Source organism: Leucoraja erinacea, chromosome 15 (assembly GCF_028641065.1).
Source record: "Leucoraja erinacea ecotype New England chromosome 15, Leri_hhj_1, whole genome shotgun sequence".
In the NCBI taxonomy this organism is placed as follows: domain Eukaryota; kingdom Metazoa; phylum Chordata; class Chondrichthyes; order Rajiformes; family Rajidae; genus Leucoraja; species Leucoraja erinaceus.
Genome location: NC_073391.1, coordinates 3,105,654 through 3,124,740, shown reverse-complemented (window position 1 = coordinate 3,124,740; position 19,087 = coordinate 3,105,654). Strand labels below are relative to the sequence as shown.

The 19,087-nt window shown below is 42.7% G+C and overlaps 1 protein-coding gene across 2 annotated transcripts in view; it reads right to left on the bottom strand.

Moving 5' to 3' along the window:
- Window positions 1-19,087, bottom strand: part of fra10ac1 (FRA10A associated CGG repeat 1) — a 69,407-nt gene that overhangs the window by 28,115 nt on the left and 22,205 nt on the right. For both annotated transcript variants that reach the window (XM_055646601.1, XM_055646600.1), the window contains exons 6-10: window positions 16,589-16,672; window positions 9,413-9,497; window positions 9,230-9,275; window positions 4,119-4,232; window positions 1,260-1,302 (exon numbers count right to left, since the gene is read on the bottom strand). In XM_055646601.1, the coding sequence (XP_055502576.1) occupies window positions 1,260-1,302; window positions 4,119-4,232; window positions 9,230-9,275; window positions 9,413-9,497; window positions 16,589-16,672 (372 nt within the window). The remainder of the gene's footprint in view (window positions 1-1,259; window positions 1,303-4,118; window positions 4,233-9,229; window positions 9,276-9,412; window positions 9,498-16,588; window positions 16,673-19,087) is intronic.

The following is a 19,087-nucleotide window of genomic DNA, read 5'->3' as shown; positions in this document are numbered from 1 at the left end:
AGAGGGGAGGGAGCCCCACGGTGTCCGAGAAAGTCGTGTTGGTGGCAAAGAAGGCGCTATCCCTGGGGGCTACAACGTGAGCCACAACAACAGCCATGTGAACTGGTGAAGAAGGGCTCACTAGTTCACACCATTGGCATCGGGTCCTAGTTCAAGGTGAACCAACACAAAATGCTCAAGTAACTCAGCAGACTGAATCAGTCTGAAGAAGGGCCCTGACATCACCTATCCATATTCACTCGCGATGCCTGACCCGCTGAGTTACTCGCAATTTGTGCATTAACCATCCCCTACTACTTACACAATGATAATACCTTACTCGGTTACAATGTACAATCGGCAATAATAGACAACATTCTCTCATCTATTATCCGTTACAACAAGGGTTTACTGTATTTCATCTGCTCTTTTTCAAAGTGCAACTCTTTTAGTTCATGTGTGAGAGAAGATGAGACATATGATGGCCCATCTTCTGAAAGTGCAGTACTGCACTTGACTTATCTTTTTTGATTTTAACTGCTCGAAGCAAAAGAAAAACATGCAAACAGCATAGGGAACTAAATGGTGCTAATAGGATATCAAAGCCAAAATATTAATTCATAATCTGCAACATCAAATAGCTACAAATTCAGACCTAAGACTGTTTATATGAATGAATACAGCATTTCCACCAAATGGCTATAATCTAATAGCCATTACAGAGACATAGACGCTAAGTGATCAGATTGGAAATTAAACCTAACTTTTAGAAGTGCTAAGTAAAATGGAAAAGGAGGTGGGAGGTTATCTGATACATTGACCTGCACAAAATATTTAAGGGCCTGTCAGGGTAGAAGTAAGGAACTGGAAATGCTGGTTTACAAAATTCACGATCCAAAACGTCACCTATCCATGTTCTCCAGGGATACTGAATTACTCTAGCACTTTGTGTCTTTTTTTTTGTCAGGGTAGATATAGTACTGATGGCTCTTCTGGCTAGAGTTAGGTTCTCCAGGTGTCACTGTTACAAAATAAGGGGTTGGCCTTCCAGGTATGAGAAGGAATTACTCTCCACAAATGGTGGGAAATTTTTGAAATTCTCCGAAATGGAAGACCAAGCACCGAGTACATTCATAATAACAACAAATGACAAAACGTTTAGATCAAGGGAATAATAGATTTGTGCAGGGAATTGGCACTGAGCATAGCAATCGGCCGTGTCTTATTTGTTATATTCTTTCCAATTGTTTAAAGCGGTAATATAGGATAGAGCAACTTACCTGTGATGATAGTTTAACTTACGGGAGCACACATTGCACACTCCTATGAAGGAAACACAATTTTCAATTACAACACAAAATCTCAAAGATTAAATTATCTGATTATAGCTTGATAGCCAAAAAAACAACATTTTGTCTGACTGTTATGACTGGGTAATTTATTACATTTTTTGCTGACATAGTAGACTCATTATCTTGTTCAATGCACAACATTTCAGAATAATAGTACTTGAGTATATATATTTAGATACTCAGGGGTGTGAAATTGTTTACGCACTGTTTAGAATGATATTGACAAGGCATGGTCTGACTTGTCTGCATTGATACAACTTTTGAAGTTCTGTGGGTTGATATATCAGTATAACGGAAAATACTGAAATATGAAGGCCTTGAGTACATCATTTTGGCCAAAAGAATGCAAACCTTTCTTAGAGTGTACTTTCTTACAGATTGCCAGCTACTCACATATTTATATTAGTAAATGTCTTATTTCAAAGTCTTTCAAACCTAATTATTTTAGTTTCTTTATTTAATATTTCTTAAAACTGTTAAAGCTCCTGACCCGAAATGTCACCTATCCATTCCCTTCTCAGATGATGCCTAACCTGCTGAGGTTCTCCAGCACTTTGTGTTTTTGCTCCAGGTCATTCTGATTATCACCCATGGATATAATGTTTTTTTTTAATGAATGTCTTATCTATCTTATATATATCTTATAATAAATAATGACAACATTTATCACCGTTCCAACACCCTGCCTGTTTCCAGACTCATAATCATAGCAGTAAATAATTTAAGTAATTGCACCATCAATTTATTTCGGGTCGGAACCCTTCTTCAGACCCGGGCTACTGGGAGAGTTTTCAAGTGCATTCTTATAATTTTGTTCAGATTAAAGGGGGTGCTAGAACACTAGTTGCCAGAAAATCAATGGTGGACCTGTACCATACTCGACTATAATGGACAATCGGCAATAATGAACACCATTCTCCCCACTTTGGTCCGTTATAACGAGGGTTTTTTGTATTTCCTCTGCTCTTTTTCAAAGTCCAATTCGTGATATTCATGTGCGAGAGAAGATGAGACATATGATGGACCATACTTCTGAAAGTGCAGTACACTTTAGTCATCTTTTTTGATTTTATATTATTTTATATTGATAAGTCCTGCATCGTTAGCCATCAAAAACCAAGCACATTATTTTGTTTAATGTCAGTGTTTGGAATTATTGTGTAAAATGGTGCCAGGAGGAAAAAAAAAGTACAGGGACAAGGCAAAAGGTGAACGAGATAATGCAGAGAAAAAGGACTGACTGCAACATTAAACTTGTTTGGAATCTCAGACAGTATGTTGTTTTATTGGATTACAACATTGGTATTAACATTGATAAATTTAAATGCACAGTCTTAAACTATAATACAAATTAAGTTGCCTTTACCCTCTCCCACATAATCTCCGCACACATAACCATAAAAAAAAGTTTTATATATACGCATTATGTAAGAACGTCATATTTACACCGATTTCAATTCAACTGAGGATTCTGTTTTACAGAAGAGACTTTAAACTGAGGCTTTGTGTATTCTGGTGATATTAAAAAAATCATTGAATTATTCAAAAAATTGGGAGGTAATTTAATCTATTGCATTCAACACCATTGAAAACAAGAAATTAATTGGTCAATCATCTCACTGTTGTTTGTGGGATCACATTGTGGCAAATTGGCGTTTGTTTTTGGCTCCATAACAAGTAATTAGCTGTGAAGCACATTGGGACATTGTAACTGAAAGTCAAAGACAGTTTGTTCACTCTTTCAAGAATGTTTGTGCTGCATGTGGAGTGTTTATGGCTGGGCAGCCCAAAACAATCTGAATTTCGACTTTATTTTTCCCATTCTCTACTTTCTTCCCAGTTTGTACTATTGTCCATTTCCTTCACTCACACTGACCAATTAAACAATCTGCTGGTCACTACCTGTTCAGTGGAGCTGTTGGCAGCGTCAAAGCTGAGATTTGAACCACACAAACGGAATATGAAACATCAGCTTTCTTACCACACCAGCTGATTATATTTTGTTTCATTGTTAAAGGAGTTTAGCATGATAGCTGTTATAGTCATACAGCGTGGAATCAGGCCGTTTGGCCCAACTTACCCACATTCACCAACATGCCCCATCTACACTAGTCCCACCTTGTCCCTGCGTTTGGCCAATATCCATCTAAACCTATCCCAACCATGTACCAGTCCAAGAACTCTGACAAATGTTCCTCAAGAACATCAAAATGTTGTTCTACATGTGTAATGGTCAGTAATTCAGATGAATTCTTCTTCTTCTTGCGAATGAAACATAAACCAAAGGAATAGTTAGAAGGTAGACAAAAGTGCTGGTGAAACTCAGTGGGTGCCAAGGAAATAGGCAACGTTTCGGGTTAGATCTCAAGCTGGGTGTTGAGCAGCCTGGCTGTTGTCTCTGCGTCAATGTCTGCCTGGCCCTGAGCTCCATTTGGTGGGTGGTAGAGCGGGCAATCAGAGATGACATGGTTGGCTGTCTGTTGTTCTGCCCTAAATTCAGATGAATTTAGGAACGAAGAAGGCCATTTTTCTATTTCTGTTCCTGTTCCTGACAGTTACATTTCACATTGTGCATTCTAAATTTAAGAAAATAATGAAACTTTTAAGCAGAGTTAAACAAAACCAACTGCTCACACAAGTAACTGTTCATAAAATATATATCCACCAGGTCCTGCAATTTACCTAATAGAATCAACTGTAAACAGATTTATTCAGAAATGTCAATCTGGACTAATAATTTCTAGTGAGACCCAAATATAGAAATACAGTGACAAAGACATGACTCACTCAATTTCACAAGTGCGTTTCGTTTTTCCCCATGTTCCATGTATCCAAAATTAACCTCCCAACTTTTCAGACCATCTTTCACATCGCAATATTTGTTTCCACAGCCAAATTGCCCTGAAGGAAAATTAATCAAATGAACAAATTTTAGTTAATTCACAAAATTGTTGTCACATAAGAGAATACATTCTCACATTCGAGCCATCTCAATCTTCTCAAATGTGTAGAACTCAAGGCAGTAATACAAAACACTACAAGGCAATAAATAATGTTTCAGCACTGGTATTTCTCTGTAAGTTTAGAATTAGAGATGAATTTATCCTTTTTTTCATCATAAAATATATGAACGAGGATTTCTGTTGAAGTGTAAATGCTTAACGTGTGTTTAGAACACAAATGTTATTAAATGATCAGGATAACTCTCTTTCCACCATTTGCTAATATTCTAGACTTCACAGACTAACAAACATTTGAAAAAAACGCAAAACTGCAGACAATTTTGTTAAGAATCTATGCTTAATGGTCATATCCAAAATCTGATTTATATAGATTAAATAAATGTTTCTGATGCCCAATGTTTGGTTTGAAATACCATGATTTAAAAGTACTTAAGATACATTGTCAAACCTGTACTACCCTCTCAATAACATAACCTGCATTTGCCCAGATTAACTCTGCTGTGGCTTATACAAGTAGTGAAAATGTACACCTCCAGATTCAGGAACAGTTTTTACTCAGCTGTTATCAGACAACTGAACCATCCTATCAACAACTAGTGAGCTATCCTGAGCTACTATCTACCTCATTGGAGACCCTCGGACTTTATCTTACATTGAACATTATTCCCTTTACCATGTATCTGTACACTGTGAATGGCTCGATTGTAATAATGTAGTCTTTCCGATAGCGTGCAAAAATAGCTGTTCACTGTATCTAGGTACATGTGACATTAAACTAAACTAACCTAAATCACATGGCCTGTTGAACACAGAGAGACACCAGATGTTGGTTCACTTATCTTTCCATAGAACTCATAGAATCATAGAATGATACAGTGTGGAAGCCCTTCGGCCCAACTCACCCACACCAGCCAACAATGTCTCACTTGCCACTTGCCTGCGCTTGGTCCATATCCCTCCAAACCTGTCCTATCCATGCACCTGTCGAACTGTTTCTTGAACGATGGGATAGTCCCAGCTTCAACTACCTCCTCTGGCAACTTGTTCCCACCACCCTGTGTGAAAAAGTTACCCCTCGGATTCTTATTAAATCCTTTCCCCTTCACCTTGAACCTATGTCCTCTGGTCCTCGATTCCTCTACTATGGGTAAAAGACTCTGCATCCACCCGATCTATTCCTCTCATGATTTTATATACCTCTATAAGATATCCCCTCATCCTCCTACGCTTCATGGAATAGAGGCCCAGCCTACTCAACCTCTCCCTATACCTCACACCCTCTAGTCCTGGCAACATCCTCGTAAATCTTTTCTGAGCCCGTTCAAGCTTGACAATATCTTTCCTATAACATGGTGCCCAGAACTGAACACAATATTTGAAATGTGGTCTTATCAACATATTATATAATTGCAACATGACCTCCCAACTTCTATAATCAATAATCTGACTGATGAAGGCCAAAGTGCCAAAAGCCTTTTTGACCACCTCGTCGACCTGCGATTCGACCTTCAAGGAACCATGCACTTGTACTCCTAGATCCCTCTGCTCTGCAACCCTACCCAGAGGCCCACCATTTACTGTATAGGCCCTGCCCTGCCCTTGTTCGACGTCCCAAAATGCAACACCTCACGCTGCTCTGTATTAAATCCTATCAACCATTCCTCTGCCCACCTGGCCAATCGATCCAAATCCTGCTACAATAGTTCGCAACCTTCTTCACTATCTGCAAAACCACTAACTTTTGTAACAACGTAATATCTGTGGGGGATGGATTGTCAATAATGGAGAGGGAAATAGCCAGTTAAAAAAAGGGTGGGGGTGTTTAGGCAGAGAGGTGTTGTGATTGGTGAAACAAGGAGGGGTGTGGAGCATAGCAGACAGGTGGGGCTAGGTGGAGCGGGATGGAGTTGTGAGACAGAGGAAGGTGGGCGACTGTTGGAAGTAAAGAGAAAAAAATGGCAGATGGAACCAGTTGAGGAAAGGAAGGTTGACTGAGGAGACAACTACTGGAGGGTGATTTGCAGGAACACCAATGTTACCAGTACTGGAATCTGATGTCAAAGAAGATGACACTGGGAACCATTAGGGAGAGATGAAGGGCCGATGGAACCAGATGGAGGAGAGGATCCGGTGGATAGAGTGTGTGGGTAATAGGTGGAAGATAACAGGTGGGATAGTAGGGTTGGAGACAATGGTAGAGGCGACAAATACGGGAGGATTGGAGTTGGATTGAAAGGAGAGAGGGAAACACAGGACATAAGGAAAATATAATGTTCATACCATTGAGTTGTAGACTACCCAGGCAGAAAATAGCGCATTGTTCATTTAGTTTACATTGGGTCACATCGTGGGAGCACCAAATGCAGTAGACAAGGTTAGGGGAAGTGCACGTGGTTCTTTGCCTTACCTGGAAGGACTGTTTAAGTGTTGGATGGTGGTGAGTGAGGGATGAGATCCCATGTGTCGAGGAAGGATGGGTGGGGAGGGATGAGCACACCAGAGAAACAACATCTGAGATATTAGTCCAGCTTTGAAGTGCTATCCAGTGTATTACAGTCACAGAGAGATAAGGGCGGTTATGGTGGCGCAGCAGTAGTGTTGCTGCGTTATAGCACTTGCAGCACCGGAGACCAGGTTTGGTCCCGTCCATAGGTGCTGTCTGTAGAGCTTGTACGTTCATCACTCTGAAGAAGGGTCTCGACCCGAAGCATCACCCATTCCTTCTCTCCAAAGATGCTGCCTGTCTCGCTGAGTTACTCCAGCATTTTGTCTATGTTAGAAATTCAGAGCACTTGGAGGAAACCAGAAGATCAAGCGGAGAACATGAACTGTGAATAGCACCACAGGTCAGGACCTAACATCGGAAATGCATGGCTGCAGATTTTTAAGCTGTACAAGTGTGCCATTCCATTCTTGGGATCACTCTTCCATTATCTCATTATTGCACACTTCACCCATCCCTTCTTCCCTCCATCCATACGCAGCAATACTGAAGTCGTGTTTCTCTATTTTGTTCATACAGATTAGCAGCCTGTGTCAATTATTGGCAGTCTTGAACAGTGAACTCACGCCTCAAAATATGTTTACAGAATTCCAAAAAATATAAAGTTCTACATGTTCTACAGCAACGATTTGGGAGAAAAGCAATTTAGAACACAATTCTGGATGTACTAACGCCAGTTAGCCACTGAGGGACCTGACCTTTCAGCCTAGTTATGGTTCCCGTGGTATCTATTTTCCAGCATAAACGTTTCCAGATGTGTGCAACACACAAAGGCAATATTTTCAGTGTGATTTTCAACATCACTGGTGTGATAAATAGTTCTTATTTGCCCAAAAACAAGTTTTGCTAATCCTGTTTTCATCTGAAACCGTGTAACATAAATGGTGAATGTTCAAATTGCATTCTGAGATCTGTGACATTCTGCAATGTTACATATGAATTTGGACTGCTTTGCAAAATAAGTCAATTTGAGTCTCAGCGTCCTGGCCTCCGATCATTCTAATGTGCTGACAGTAATCTCTGCCATTTCTCAAAGCCTGCTGCTTTTGTGAACTCTTTCAAACTCCATACCCAAGAAGATTCTTTCATCGTACAGTCAAACAGAAGCATTCACATGCATTTTTCTGCTTTGCAAACTTTGCCAGATGCATGCATTGAGGGACAGGACTTATGTCCTTGCAGAGACCACCCTGGCTTCAATCCTGGATGGTCTCCATGGGCCCATTTGACAAATAACACGCTTGCCACTTGTCCAGCATGTCCAGGTCACTTTGTTCATGTGGGAGCACTCTGCACCTTTCATTCATCATTACAACCCTCTTCCATAACTGGAAGATCTATGTGTTTGTAAAAACTGGCTACAAAAGGTCACACCTGTTGACTGAATGTCAGCTTCGGGTTAGGATGGAAATACCGAGAGAAATGAACACTGCGTGTGTGAAATCTTCGAGCTTTGTGCAACCTTGGCAAACAGTGTTAGAGTCTTTTTGTTTATTCATTTTTTGGCGTGGGTTTGCTAACAAAGCAAGCATTTATTGTCGAGACAAGGAACTGCAGATGCTAGTTTGCAAGAGAAGACAAAAAATGCTGGAGTAACTCAGCAGTTCAGGCAGAATTTCTGGCAAACATGGATAGGTTACGTTTCAGGTCGGGACCCTTTTTCATATTGATTGTGAGGGGGAAGGAAGCTGAAAGAGAAGAGGGGTAGAATGAAGCCTGGCAGATTTTAGGCTGACACAAGTGAGCAGGCTTATTTGATAGGTAGGTGGTTGGACACATATTATCCATCGCTAACTGTCTTTGAACTGATGGTGTCACATTTCCAAACCACTGCAGTTCTTCTGGTGAAGGTAATCCCATGATGCTGCTGAGAAGGGAGTGCCAGGATCTGGACTCCAACCATGACAAAGGAATAGTGAAACTGAGGATGATATGCATCGTGGAGGGGAACCTGCAAATTGTGTTCCTATGTGCCTATTGCCCTTGTCCTCCTTGGTGAAAGGGTTCACAGATTTCTGAAGTGGCAAAAGAATATTGGCTTAATACCATTAAAAAAAGTAACACCATTTTTACCCAAACTTATTTGATTAGGAATCTTACAACCATAAAATTAAACAGACTCCCATGGCCATACAATCCACATTGGACTGACCTGATAATTCAAATCTCTTAAATAAATGGCAATTGCTCCAATCTGCCATGAGTTATAACATTTGTTCTAAAATTTCACCCGTCTGGTTCGCTAATGTCTTTCAGAAAACCTGCCACCCCTACTTGGTCTCCCCAGAACCTAAAACAATTAAATACTTTATGAATAGACTTAGCAGGCCATTCAGTTTAGTGACAAATTGATTTGGGCAATAAACACAGGCCTTGCCAACAAGGTTAAAATCCCATTAGCAAATAATGAAAAAAGTCTTTGAAAAAAATACCTTTTCCTGAAATTACTTCTTTATCAATTCGCCACCGAAATCCAATCTGTCAGATGAGAAGATAACACTAGTACATTAGTACATACTTTAGTCAAAGTGATCAATTTTTTTTTTTCTAAGGAAAATCCATTAAAGTAAGTCTCTGCGGAACCATTTGATGACATGTATATTCAACCAGCATACCTTATTGTGTTTATATTGGCTCAAATCAGCAATACAATATTCTCTGAATAATTTATCATAGTATTTCTTTGCCAATGTTTTCTCCCTAGAAGATAAAAAGATCTTTGTTAGATAAGAGAAGGAAAACCATTTACATATACAGGTACATATTTCAAGGAAAATTTCCTTCAAATCAACCTGCTTTTTCATGGTCAGGTCCTGAACAAGCAAAAACCACCTAACCACATATTAAATATTTTTCCAGTACAGGTGCAAAACCTTTTATCCGAAAGCCTTGGGACCAGACACTTTTCGTAATTCGTAATTTGTCGGCTTTCGGAATGGAAATTTTTTAGCGTAGATTTTAATTGCTGGCTCAGTGGTAGAGTGCTCGGCTCATATCCGCAAGGTCGCGAGTTTGCGCCTTGATCCCGGCAGTTCCTCGGTCGCGAGTTTGAGTCTTCAATGTAGTTTTTTCTTGCAGAATAAATGTCTGTATGAAATGCAGTGTGTTGAATGAATTCCTGAATTTGTAAATGTGACCGCAGCATTGAATCACCTCTCGCACTCATGTCACCCTAGCGGGGCTACATGCCCTTAGGCGGCCTAAGGCGACATTTTCACACTCTTATATCCATGTGCAGCAGAGGCGACGTGCGTTTGGCGCCAAACGTGAGCTTTGGTGTGCAGACGACATCCTGGAAAAAATGTCCGGTTTCTTCCAGGTAGGCGATATACCCTCCCGGGCAATATACCCTCCACTTCTCTTTTATGAAGGGGATTTAGTTCCCCTTTCTTCCAGGACCGACCGGAGGTTCCGCTGTCGCCTCTGCGGGCCACCCTCAGTGAACGCTCACTCAACTTTGTCTTGGGATTCCTACTCTCCCGCACAATGTACCCTCACCTTCTCTTTTATGAATGGGGATTTAGTTCCCCTTTCGTCGAGGACCGACCGGAGGTTCCGCTGTCACCTCTGCGGGCCGCCCTCGGTGAACGTCCTGTCTCCCTGTCCCTGGAATAGCAGGGGGCGATCAAACAGCACAATACCCCCCTCCCCCTCCAACTCCAGAGGAATCCGCTCCCCGATGGGCCGCTACGGCGACAAGTGGCAGTTCGCCCACAGCCCGAGCTGCGCTACCCCAAGAACAAGACGTACCTTGCACACCATCAGCTTCTGCCCCTACGGGGAGCATGTTCCTCTGGAGTTGGAGCGGGGCTGGGCTGGAGTTGCTGATCTGGGATCTCCGTGCTTGCAGTGGGCCTGGGGGTCGGTGTCCCGATGAGGGGGCACAGCTCGGGCTGTGGGCGAACTGCCACTTGTCGCCGTAGCGGCCCATTGGGGAGCGGCTTCTGGTGGTCCTGATGTCTCCCGCTAGTTTGCAGTTATCCTATGGAGTTGGAACGGGGCTGGGCTGCTGCTGGCTGTGGGTCTCTGGGATCTCCGTGCTTGCAGTGGGCCTGGGGGTCGGTGTCCCGTTGGTCCTGACGTCTCCAGTGACTGGCATTGTATGTGACAGTGCAAAGCCCCCACGCCGGTGCAATGGGCGGGGAGTTGGAGAGGGGAGGGAAGGGGTCACACACATGGCCAGGAAGCAGAGGGGTGTAGGTGGGGTGAAACTGAAGGGAGCGACAATCTGCTGCTCCCTGCCCGCTGAGTTAAAAAGTTCCCACGCAAGACTCACGATACACTGTGTATCGTGAGTCTACCGTGGGAACTTTTTAACTCAGCGGGCAGACAGCAGCATATTGTCAATTATTAACCCTCCCGCGCAATATACCCTCACCTTCTCTTTTATGAATGGGGATTTAGTTCCCCTTTCTTCGAGGACCGACCGGAGGTTCCGCTGTCATCTCTGCGGGCCGCCCTCGGTGAACGTTTTCAAGGACCTTTCTTAAAGGACTGAAAAAATGTCCGCTATTCGGAGCTTTTCGTTATTTGGATCTTCGGATAAAAGGTTGTGCACCTGTAGTATCAAATCAAGTTCTACCATAATCCAGAGCTTCTATTCCTAACTGCTCAAGTGATAAACACAGATCCACCATACTTCTAGATTTTCCATTATTTGTCAGTCACTAAGGGGAGATAATCAAAGGAGACTTAAAATGTCCTCAAATAAAAGTTGGATGATGGAGAATCTCAAAGTAATGAGTTGAATTGTGTGGTTATTTGCTTAGAGCTGCCAATTGGTGTGTAAGATACAAGTATCTGGGACCTATATTAAACGTCCCATGGAATCCAGTGGCAGCGTTCAATTTTGCTGGGATTCCCCAGCATTAGAGTGGATACTCAGGTTGGATGCCAGATCAAACCCATCGCATGATCAGATACACCAGTGGCTCAGTGGAGATTGTCGAAATACATTTTACAATCAAGTTCCATTTTTAATTATTTAGCTTTAATGTTTTTAACTTGTTAAAGAAATAAATATAACTCAATAAAAAATCTTTTAATCATTTTAAATAATTTTTAATGTTTTCTTTAATTTAAATATATTTCAAATGTCTCTTTTTGTCAGAAACATTTAAAAACGGTTAAATTAATGAATTACGGTTAGCCCTTCAAGGATGTTTTTGGATCAGGACTTCTGCACCACACTATCAAATATTGCTAAATGACTCAAAACTTTGAATATTATAATTTATATCTCCAGATGACCTCAAAATAAATATTCTAATACAAATGTTTTAAAATCTAATGCACGTTAATAAAAAAATGAATGATATGTAAATAATTATACAGCACATAATAAATTATAATAATCAATTTTAAAGCTTTTCTAAAAATTATAACAGAATGAGCTGATACACAATTCAAGAAAAAAATGTTTCACTTGGCACTTTATTATTTGGATTTGGATCAAAAGGAGAGACAACAATTGGGCTGCAAGATGAGGGCAGGAGGGTGTGGAATTGAAGGGGGTGTAACTGGGACGCCAGATATCACTGTTGAGCCCTCTGGAGATGTTGTGGGCTTATCAATGAAACGTCAAAGAAGGAGGGTGCCCACCTGATGACCCCGATGACGTACCTACCCCACCTTTCGCCACTCCAATCCCACTGCAAATAGCAAAAGTGCCGACTTATTACAGGGATTGAAACATCAAGTCCTATTAGCTCCACTGACCTTCTGGAGGACTAACCAGTGACTGCTGTGAAAGTGCAGCTGACGACAAGGGAAAGACCGTGTGACAGCTTGGAGAGACAGCTGACAGGAGGAAATAAACCCCAACGGGGCTGTTATGGGCTAGCTACCCTTAAAAGCTGGCTCCGTCACTTTGTTAGGGCACAAGAACCTCCCTCACTTGGCTACAAAAAGTTCAAAGAGAAGAATACCCCCCAGAGTCTGTGAAAGCGGGGGCACAAGATCTCATCAACTGACCACCTGGTAACAAACCTTGGAACGGACACGACATTGAATCAGGTAAGTGGCAAAACTCTTGAAAAACAAGCAGCTGGACACATTCTTCAGACCTGCAGGTGTGGCTGGACTAAAGTAACATCAACTCGTGGTCTCAAAATTCATCAGGGACAGAAGAAATGCTTGAAAATCCCCAACCCAGGGGGTCAAATTAGTCGGATGAAACTCAGTGGCAGGAAGAAATCCACAGTCCGCAGAGCATCAGCACCCTACGGGATGTGGCAGACGTTTCAGGCAACAGACCTAGACGCAACCAGGCACATCGTAAAGTGGAGAACATGCAAGGGCGTAAGCCGTTGGTGAAATGGCCAAAGTCTAACAGCAAGGAGTGGGAAATCATCAATGCAGATGTGAGCTTAATCTTAAGTGGAATCAAGGGATCAGCAGAAAACAAGTTGGAGGAGATGGGTGATCGAGTCTACAGCTATGGAAAGGAGAAATTTGTTGCGAAGGACCAACTCAGCAGGAAAGATAGGCCTCCTCCTCCCAAGTCCCGTCGTCTCCAGGAAATCCAACAACTTGTTAAAGAAAGAAGAAGCCTGAGGAAGGTGTGGAAAAAAGCAACAGCAGAAGAAAGGGAGGGTGGAAAAAAGCAACAGCAGAAAAATCTCTCCATCAATCTCCTTCAAAAGGACCTAAAACAGGCTCTCGAAGCTGCACAGAACGGAGAATTTATGGAAACAATGCAAAAAGGAAAAAGCAAGAACAGACTTCGACAAAGATCCCTTTAAGTTTGTGAAAGGCATTTTCATAATAGAAAAAAGCGGATCCCTGAAAGCGTCAAAAAAGGAGGTTGAAGGACACATCAGAACCATCCACACTGATGACTTAAAAGATGAACCGATTTTTGCCCCCGCTGACATCCCACCAATCTCACCCCCACAACATCAATTTGACATCAGCCCTCCCAAGCTGAGGTAAAAGAAGTAGTGAGGCAGGCAAGAACGGCCTCTGCACCAGGCCCTAATGGTGTTCCTTATTGTGTCTACAAGAATGCCCCAGATATTCTGAAATTTCTCTGGAGGAACATGAGGGTTGCATGGGAAAAGGACGTAATCTCCAAAGCCTGGCGAAGAGCAGGGGGAGTCCTGATCCCAAAAGAAAAAAATTCTTGCACCATCGAATAGTTTCGGCAAATAAACCTCCTTAACATAGAGGGCAAGATCTTTTTCAGTGTGTTGGTGAAAAGACTTACAAAGTATCTGAAACAAAACCATTTCATTGATACATCAATCCAAAAGGTTGGCATAGCAGACTTCTCGGGATGCCTTGAACATACCAGCATCATATGGCATCAAATCCAGGCTGCTAAGAAAGAACAAAAGAATCTGCATGTCTTGTTCCTCAATCTGGCCAACGCCTATGGATCAGTTCCTCATTTGCTACTGTGGACTGCTTTTGAATTCTTTCAGGTGTCTGCAATAATAACAAATCTGGTAAAAAACTACTTCCAAGATCTGCAATTTTCTCTCACAACATCAGACTTTACCACAGCGTGGCAACCACTGGAAGTAGGCATCATGGTGGGGTGCACCATCTCCCCATTGACCTTCACTATGGCAATGGAGCTCATTATCAGAGTGTCAAAATGGGTTGTGGGAGGAAAAGACTAGTGTGGTCAGCGATTGCCACCTATACGAGCCTATATGGACGATATAACACTAACAACAAATATCCCCCGCACCAAGAGCCTTCTGGAAAAACGTCACCAAAACATCACATGGACAAGGATGAAGATTAAACCCAGCAAGTGCAGAAGCATCTCCATTGTCAAAGGTCAAGTCAAGGATCAAAGGTTTCATATTGACGGAATACCTGTTCCAACTGTTTCAGAAATGCCAGTGAAGAGTTTGGGCCGATGGTATGATGCAAAGCTCAAGGACACCGAGCTGTTTGAACAACTGAAAAAGGATACCATCACACACATAGCTCGCATCAACAAGACCTTGCTACAGGGAAAACTCAAGCTGTGGTGCTTCCTATTTGGCATACTACCAAGAATCATGTGACCTTTAACTATGCATGAAATCCCCATCAACAAAGTGGAAAAGCTGGAAAGAATGATCAGCACACATGTGAAACAGTGGCTTGGACTTCCACGATGCTTAAGTGCTGTCGGACTGTACGAGAGTGGCAAATTGGAATTGCCCATTGCAGGACTTGTGGAAGAGTTTAAAGCAAGTTTGGTCATGACCCTCACTGAACTGAAGATATTGTTATTCGAACAGTGGCCCCCAGTGTGGCAATGGGGAGGAAGTGGACCCCATCTGAAGCCGTTCAGAGTGCTAAGTCTGCTCTTCATTTCCGGGATGTAGTTTGCAAAGTCCAACACGGGAGAGCCGGACTCGGGCTCGTCCCAAAAGCTCCTCAATGGCACAAGGCAACATCAGTGCAGAAAAGATGGCTTGTGGTGGAGGAGGTGTGAAGACGGGAGGAGGCAGAGGGACACACCAAGGCCGTCTCAATGGCCAAGCAGGGCCAATGGACTAACTGGGAGAGCCTGGAAAAGAGGAAACTCAGCTGGCGTGACATCTGGCAAACGGAAGGATCTCGGCTAAGTTTTGTCATCAGAGCAACTTATGATGTTCAACCATCACCCCAGAACCTGAAGCAGTGGTTCGGAGAAGACCCAGCTTGCTCCCTTTGCCAAGCACCTGCATCACTAAGGCACATTTTAACAGGATGCACTATGAGCCTCGGCCAAGGGTGTTACACTAGGCGGCATAACCAAGTTCTCAAACAGCTGGCATAAATCCTGGAACAGAGGCGAACGATCACAAATGCTTCCCCACCATCATAGGCAGGAAATGTCCACTTCACAACATTTGTACCAGCAGGCCAACCTCCAGAGCACCAGATAACATCAATGGATGCAAGCATTCTGCAGCCTGCTCGGGATTGGAAAATGGAAGTGGACTTAGAACAAAAGATTGTGTTTCCCCCAGACATTGTGGCTACAACAGTCCGGCCAGACATGGTCCTGTGGTCCACAACAGCCAAGTTGGCATACGTTGTGGAATTGACAGTTCCATGGGAAGATGGTGTTGAAGAAGCTTATGAGAGGAAAAAGACCAAGTACTCTGAACTGGCAACTGAAGCTTCCCAGAATGGCTGGAAGACCAAGATTTTCCCTGTCGAAGTGGGATGCAGGGGATTTGTTGCTACATCTATGACCAGGCTATTAAAGAAAATGGGGGGTGAGGGGTCGCTCCCTCTAACAAGCAATCAAATCATTATCAAATTCTGCAGAAAAAAGCTGCAATTGGATTTGGATCAAAAGGAGAGATAACAATTGGGCTGCAAGATGAAGACAGGAGGGTATGGAATTGAGGGGGGTGTAACTGGGACACCAGGTATCACCGTTGAGCCCTCTGGAGATGTTGTGGGTTTATCAATGAAACGTCAAAGGAGGGTACCCACCTGATGACCCCGATGACGCACCTACCCTACCTTTCACCACTCCAGTCCCGCTGCAAATAGCAAGAATGCCGACTTATTACAGGGATTGAAACATCAAGTCCTATTAGCTCTACTCCAAAGTTTATTTGTTTTTCAAACGCTTTGGCTGGTAAGAGTAAGAAATGTAGCTTTAAATGCTAAAGATTTACACCTGGGAATTTATTTCCTTTCGGTAAATGCCTCACTCATTGTATTGTACGTAATCTCTACATTTTTTGATCCTTTTGCTTCAATGGAACTGAAATTTGGAAATAGAATGCATTATACAACTGCCACAGACTGGGGATAATTTATTAAAATAAAAAACTGTCCGTAATTACCAGTTCATATCAGCTTCATCGTCGTTTGTCCATAGGAATCTATGGTTTTCTTTTATAACATCCAAATCCGTTTTATCATTCACTCTGCCAACAAAAATGTTCATTGGACTCAGCAATCATGGAGTCTTAAAACGCAAACATAAAATACATTACAAACTTCAAAAATAGTACTAACAAAAAATCAGGGCTATAAGTGTTTGATTTGGATCAGCAAAATGAGGGAAAGGATTCATTTGTTAGGAAGCATGTCAAAGGGAGCCCTGCAGGTTTTCTGGCAATCTAACAAAAGTTTTGATTATATTGCAGCCAATGTTTTACAGAAATTAGTTCAACGATAATAACTACTAGCTTCAAATGTTGAAGTTTACATTTACATAGTCTTTTTTTCGCTACAAAGTAATGGCGGGGTTCACTTTTCCTCATTGGACAATATTGATGCCAAGATGAAGCAACCCAAAAAGGCACCCAGGTCGAGGTGCTGCCTTACAGCATCAGAGACCCGGGCTCGATCCTGGCTATGGGAGCTGCACGGGTTTTCTCCCCGTGACCTGCGCGGGTTTTCGCCGAGAACTCCCACACTCCAAAGACGTGCAGGTTTGTGGGTTAATTGGCTTGGTGTAAATGTAAAAATTGTCCCTGGTTCAGAAAAGTGTTAATTTGCGGGAATTGCTGGTCGGTGTGGACCCGGTGGGCCGAAGGGCCTGTATCAGCGCTGTATCTCTAAACTAAATTAAAGCCTAAACCTTAGGCTATTTTGGAGAGATTTTTATTTCAGAATTTATAAGAGATGGACACAATAACAATCTGATATCTTCTTAGGAGATTTCATACTGCATTGATCATTTACAAACTTATGCTACTATCACATAAACTGATCTGCTTTGATCCTCTATCAGACTAGTTCTTCTCACGGTTGACAAATGGATATATTTGTCGCTCAACTGATTTTAATTTTGAGTTTTGTTGCAGTAAAATATCTAAATACTGACATTTATTTCATGGACAGGATATGAGCTATGTTAGATGTTATCTCTGTAAAAACTTCCCCTAATGTGTAAGGAGTGAATGAGAAAATGGGATAACATAGAACTAGTGTGAACATTTTATCTATAGTCATTATGGACTCTGTGGGCTAAAGCAGTGGTTCCCAACCTTTTTTAGTTCATGGCCCCCTTGGGCTCTTTAATTTTTCTGTGGCCCCCCCCTGACATTATTAGCGGAAAAAAGTGGCCCCCTTCATTGAACCTGTGGCCCCCTAAATCCCCAAATTTTTATGTGGCCCCCCTGAAATTTGCCATGGCCCCAAAGGGGCCCCAGGTTGGGAATCACTGGGCTAAAGAACCTGTTTCCATGCTGTATCTCTGAACTAATAACTAATGGACTAATAACTAATGGTCATCGGGCATTTCGTTGTCTCTGCAATGCATTTCGTTGTCTCTGTACTGTACACTGACAATGACAATTAAAATTGAATCTGAATCTGAATCTGAATCTGAATCTAAGCGGAGGTTAGGTGATCGTTTCGCCGAACACCTCCGCTCAGTCCGCAATAACCTACCTGAACTCCCGGTGGCTCAGCACTTCAACTCCCCCTCCCATTCCCAATCCGACCTCTCTGTCCTGGGTCTCCTCCATTGCCAGAGTGAGCAATACTGGAAATTGGAGGAACAGCACCTCATATTCCGCCTGGGTTGCTTGCGTCCGGATGGCATGAACGTTGAATTCTCCCAGTTTTGCTAGCCCTTGCTGTCTCCTCCCCTTCCTTAACCCTCGAGCTGTCTCCTCCCATCACCCCGCCCTCGGGCTCCTCCTCCTCCCTTTTTCCTTCCTTCTCCCCCCCACCCCCCATCAGTCTGAAGAAGGGTTTTGGCCTGAAACGCCGCCTATTTCCTTCGCTCCATAGATGCTGCTGCACCCGCTGAGTTTCTCCAGCATTTTTGTGTACCTTCGATCTTCCAGCATCTGCAGTTCCTTCTTGAACACTAATGGACAATTGTTGGGATAAGAGTCTAAGGAGGGATCCAGAGTACAACCTACAGGCAGTCACCAGTCACAAAATAATTCAGCTTCTGAGAACTGTTTGTAAGTCGCACATGATCAAAAAAAGTGTATGGAGGAGGGTCACAGAAATGAATGGGACAGGAGAGCAGCAGGCATTAGAAGAGCGGCCACTAGTCAGCCTCAGTGACTCAGTGAGTGAGTGCACATGGGTCTGCTCGATGCTTAGACCTCTGCTTGGTTCAACCTAAGCTCCCCACTGTCACGACTCAGGAAGAGAAAGCAGGCGGAAATGCCCCATTCCCACATAGCAGAAGATGCCTGCAGCTCCGCAGCAAATGACAAATCCCCCCTCCATTCACCATATCCCACACAATCATTTGTATATACAGGCTATCCAGACATTGGGTATTTGTAGCACTGGGTGTAACTTTAACCATGAATTAATAGTGAATCAAACAGACAAATTAAATTAAATGCCTACCATTATGAAAATACATG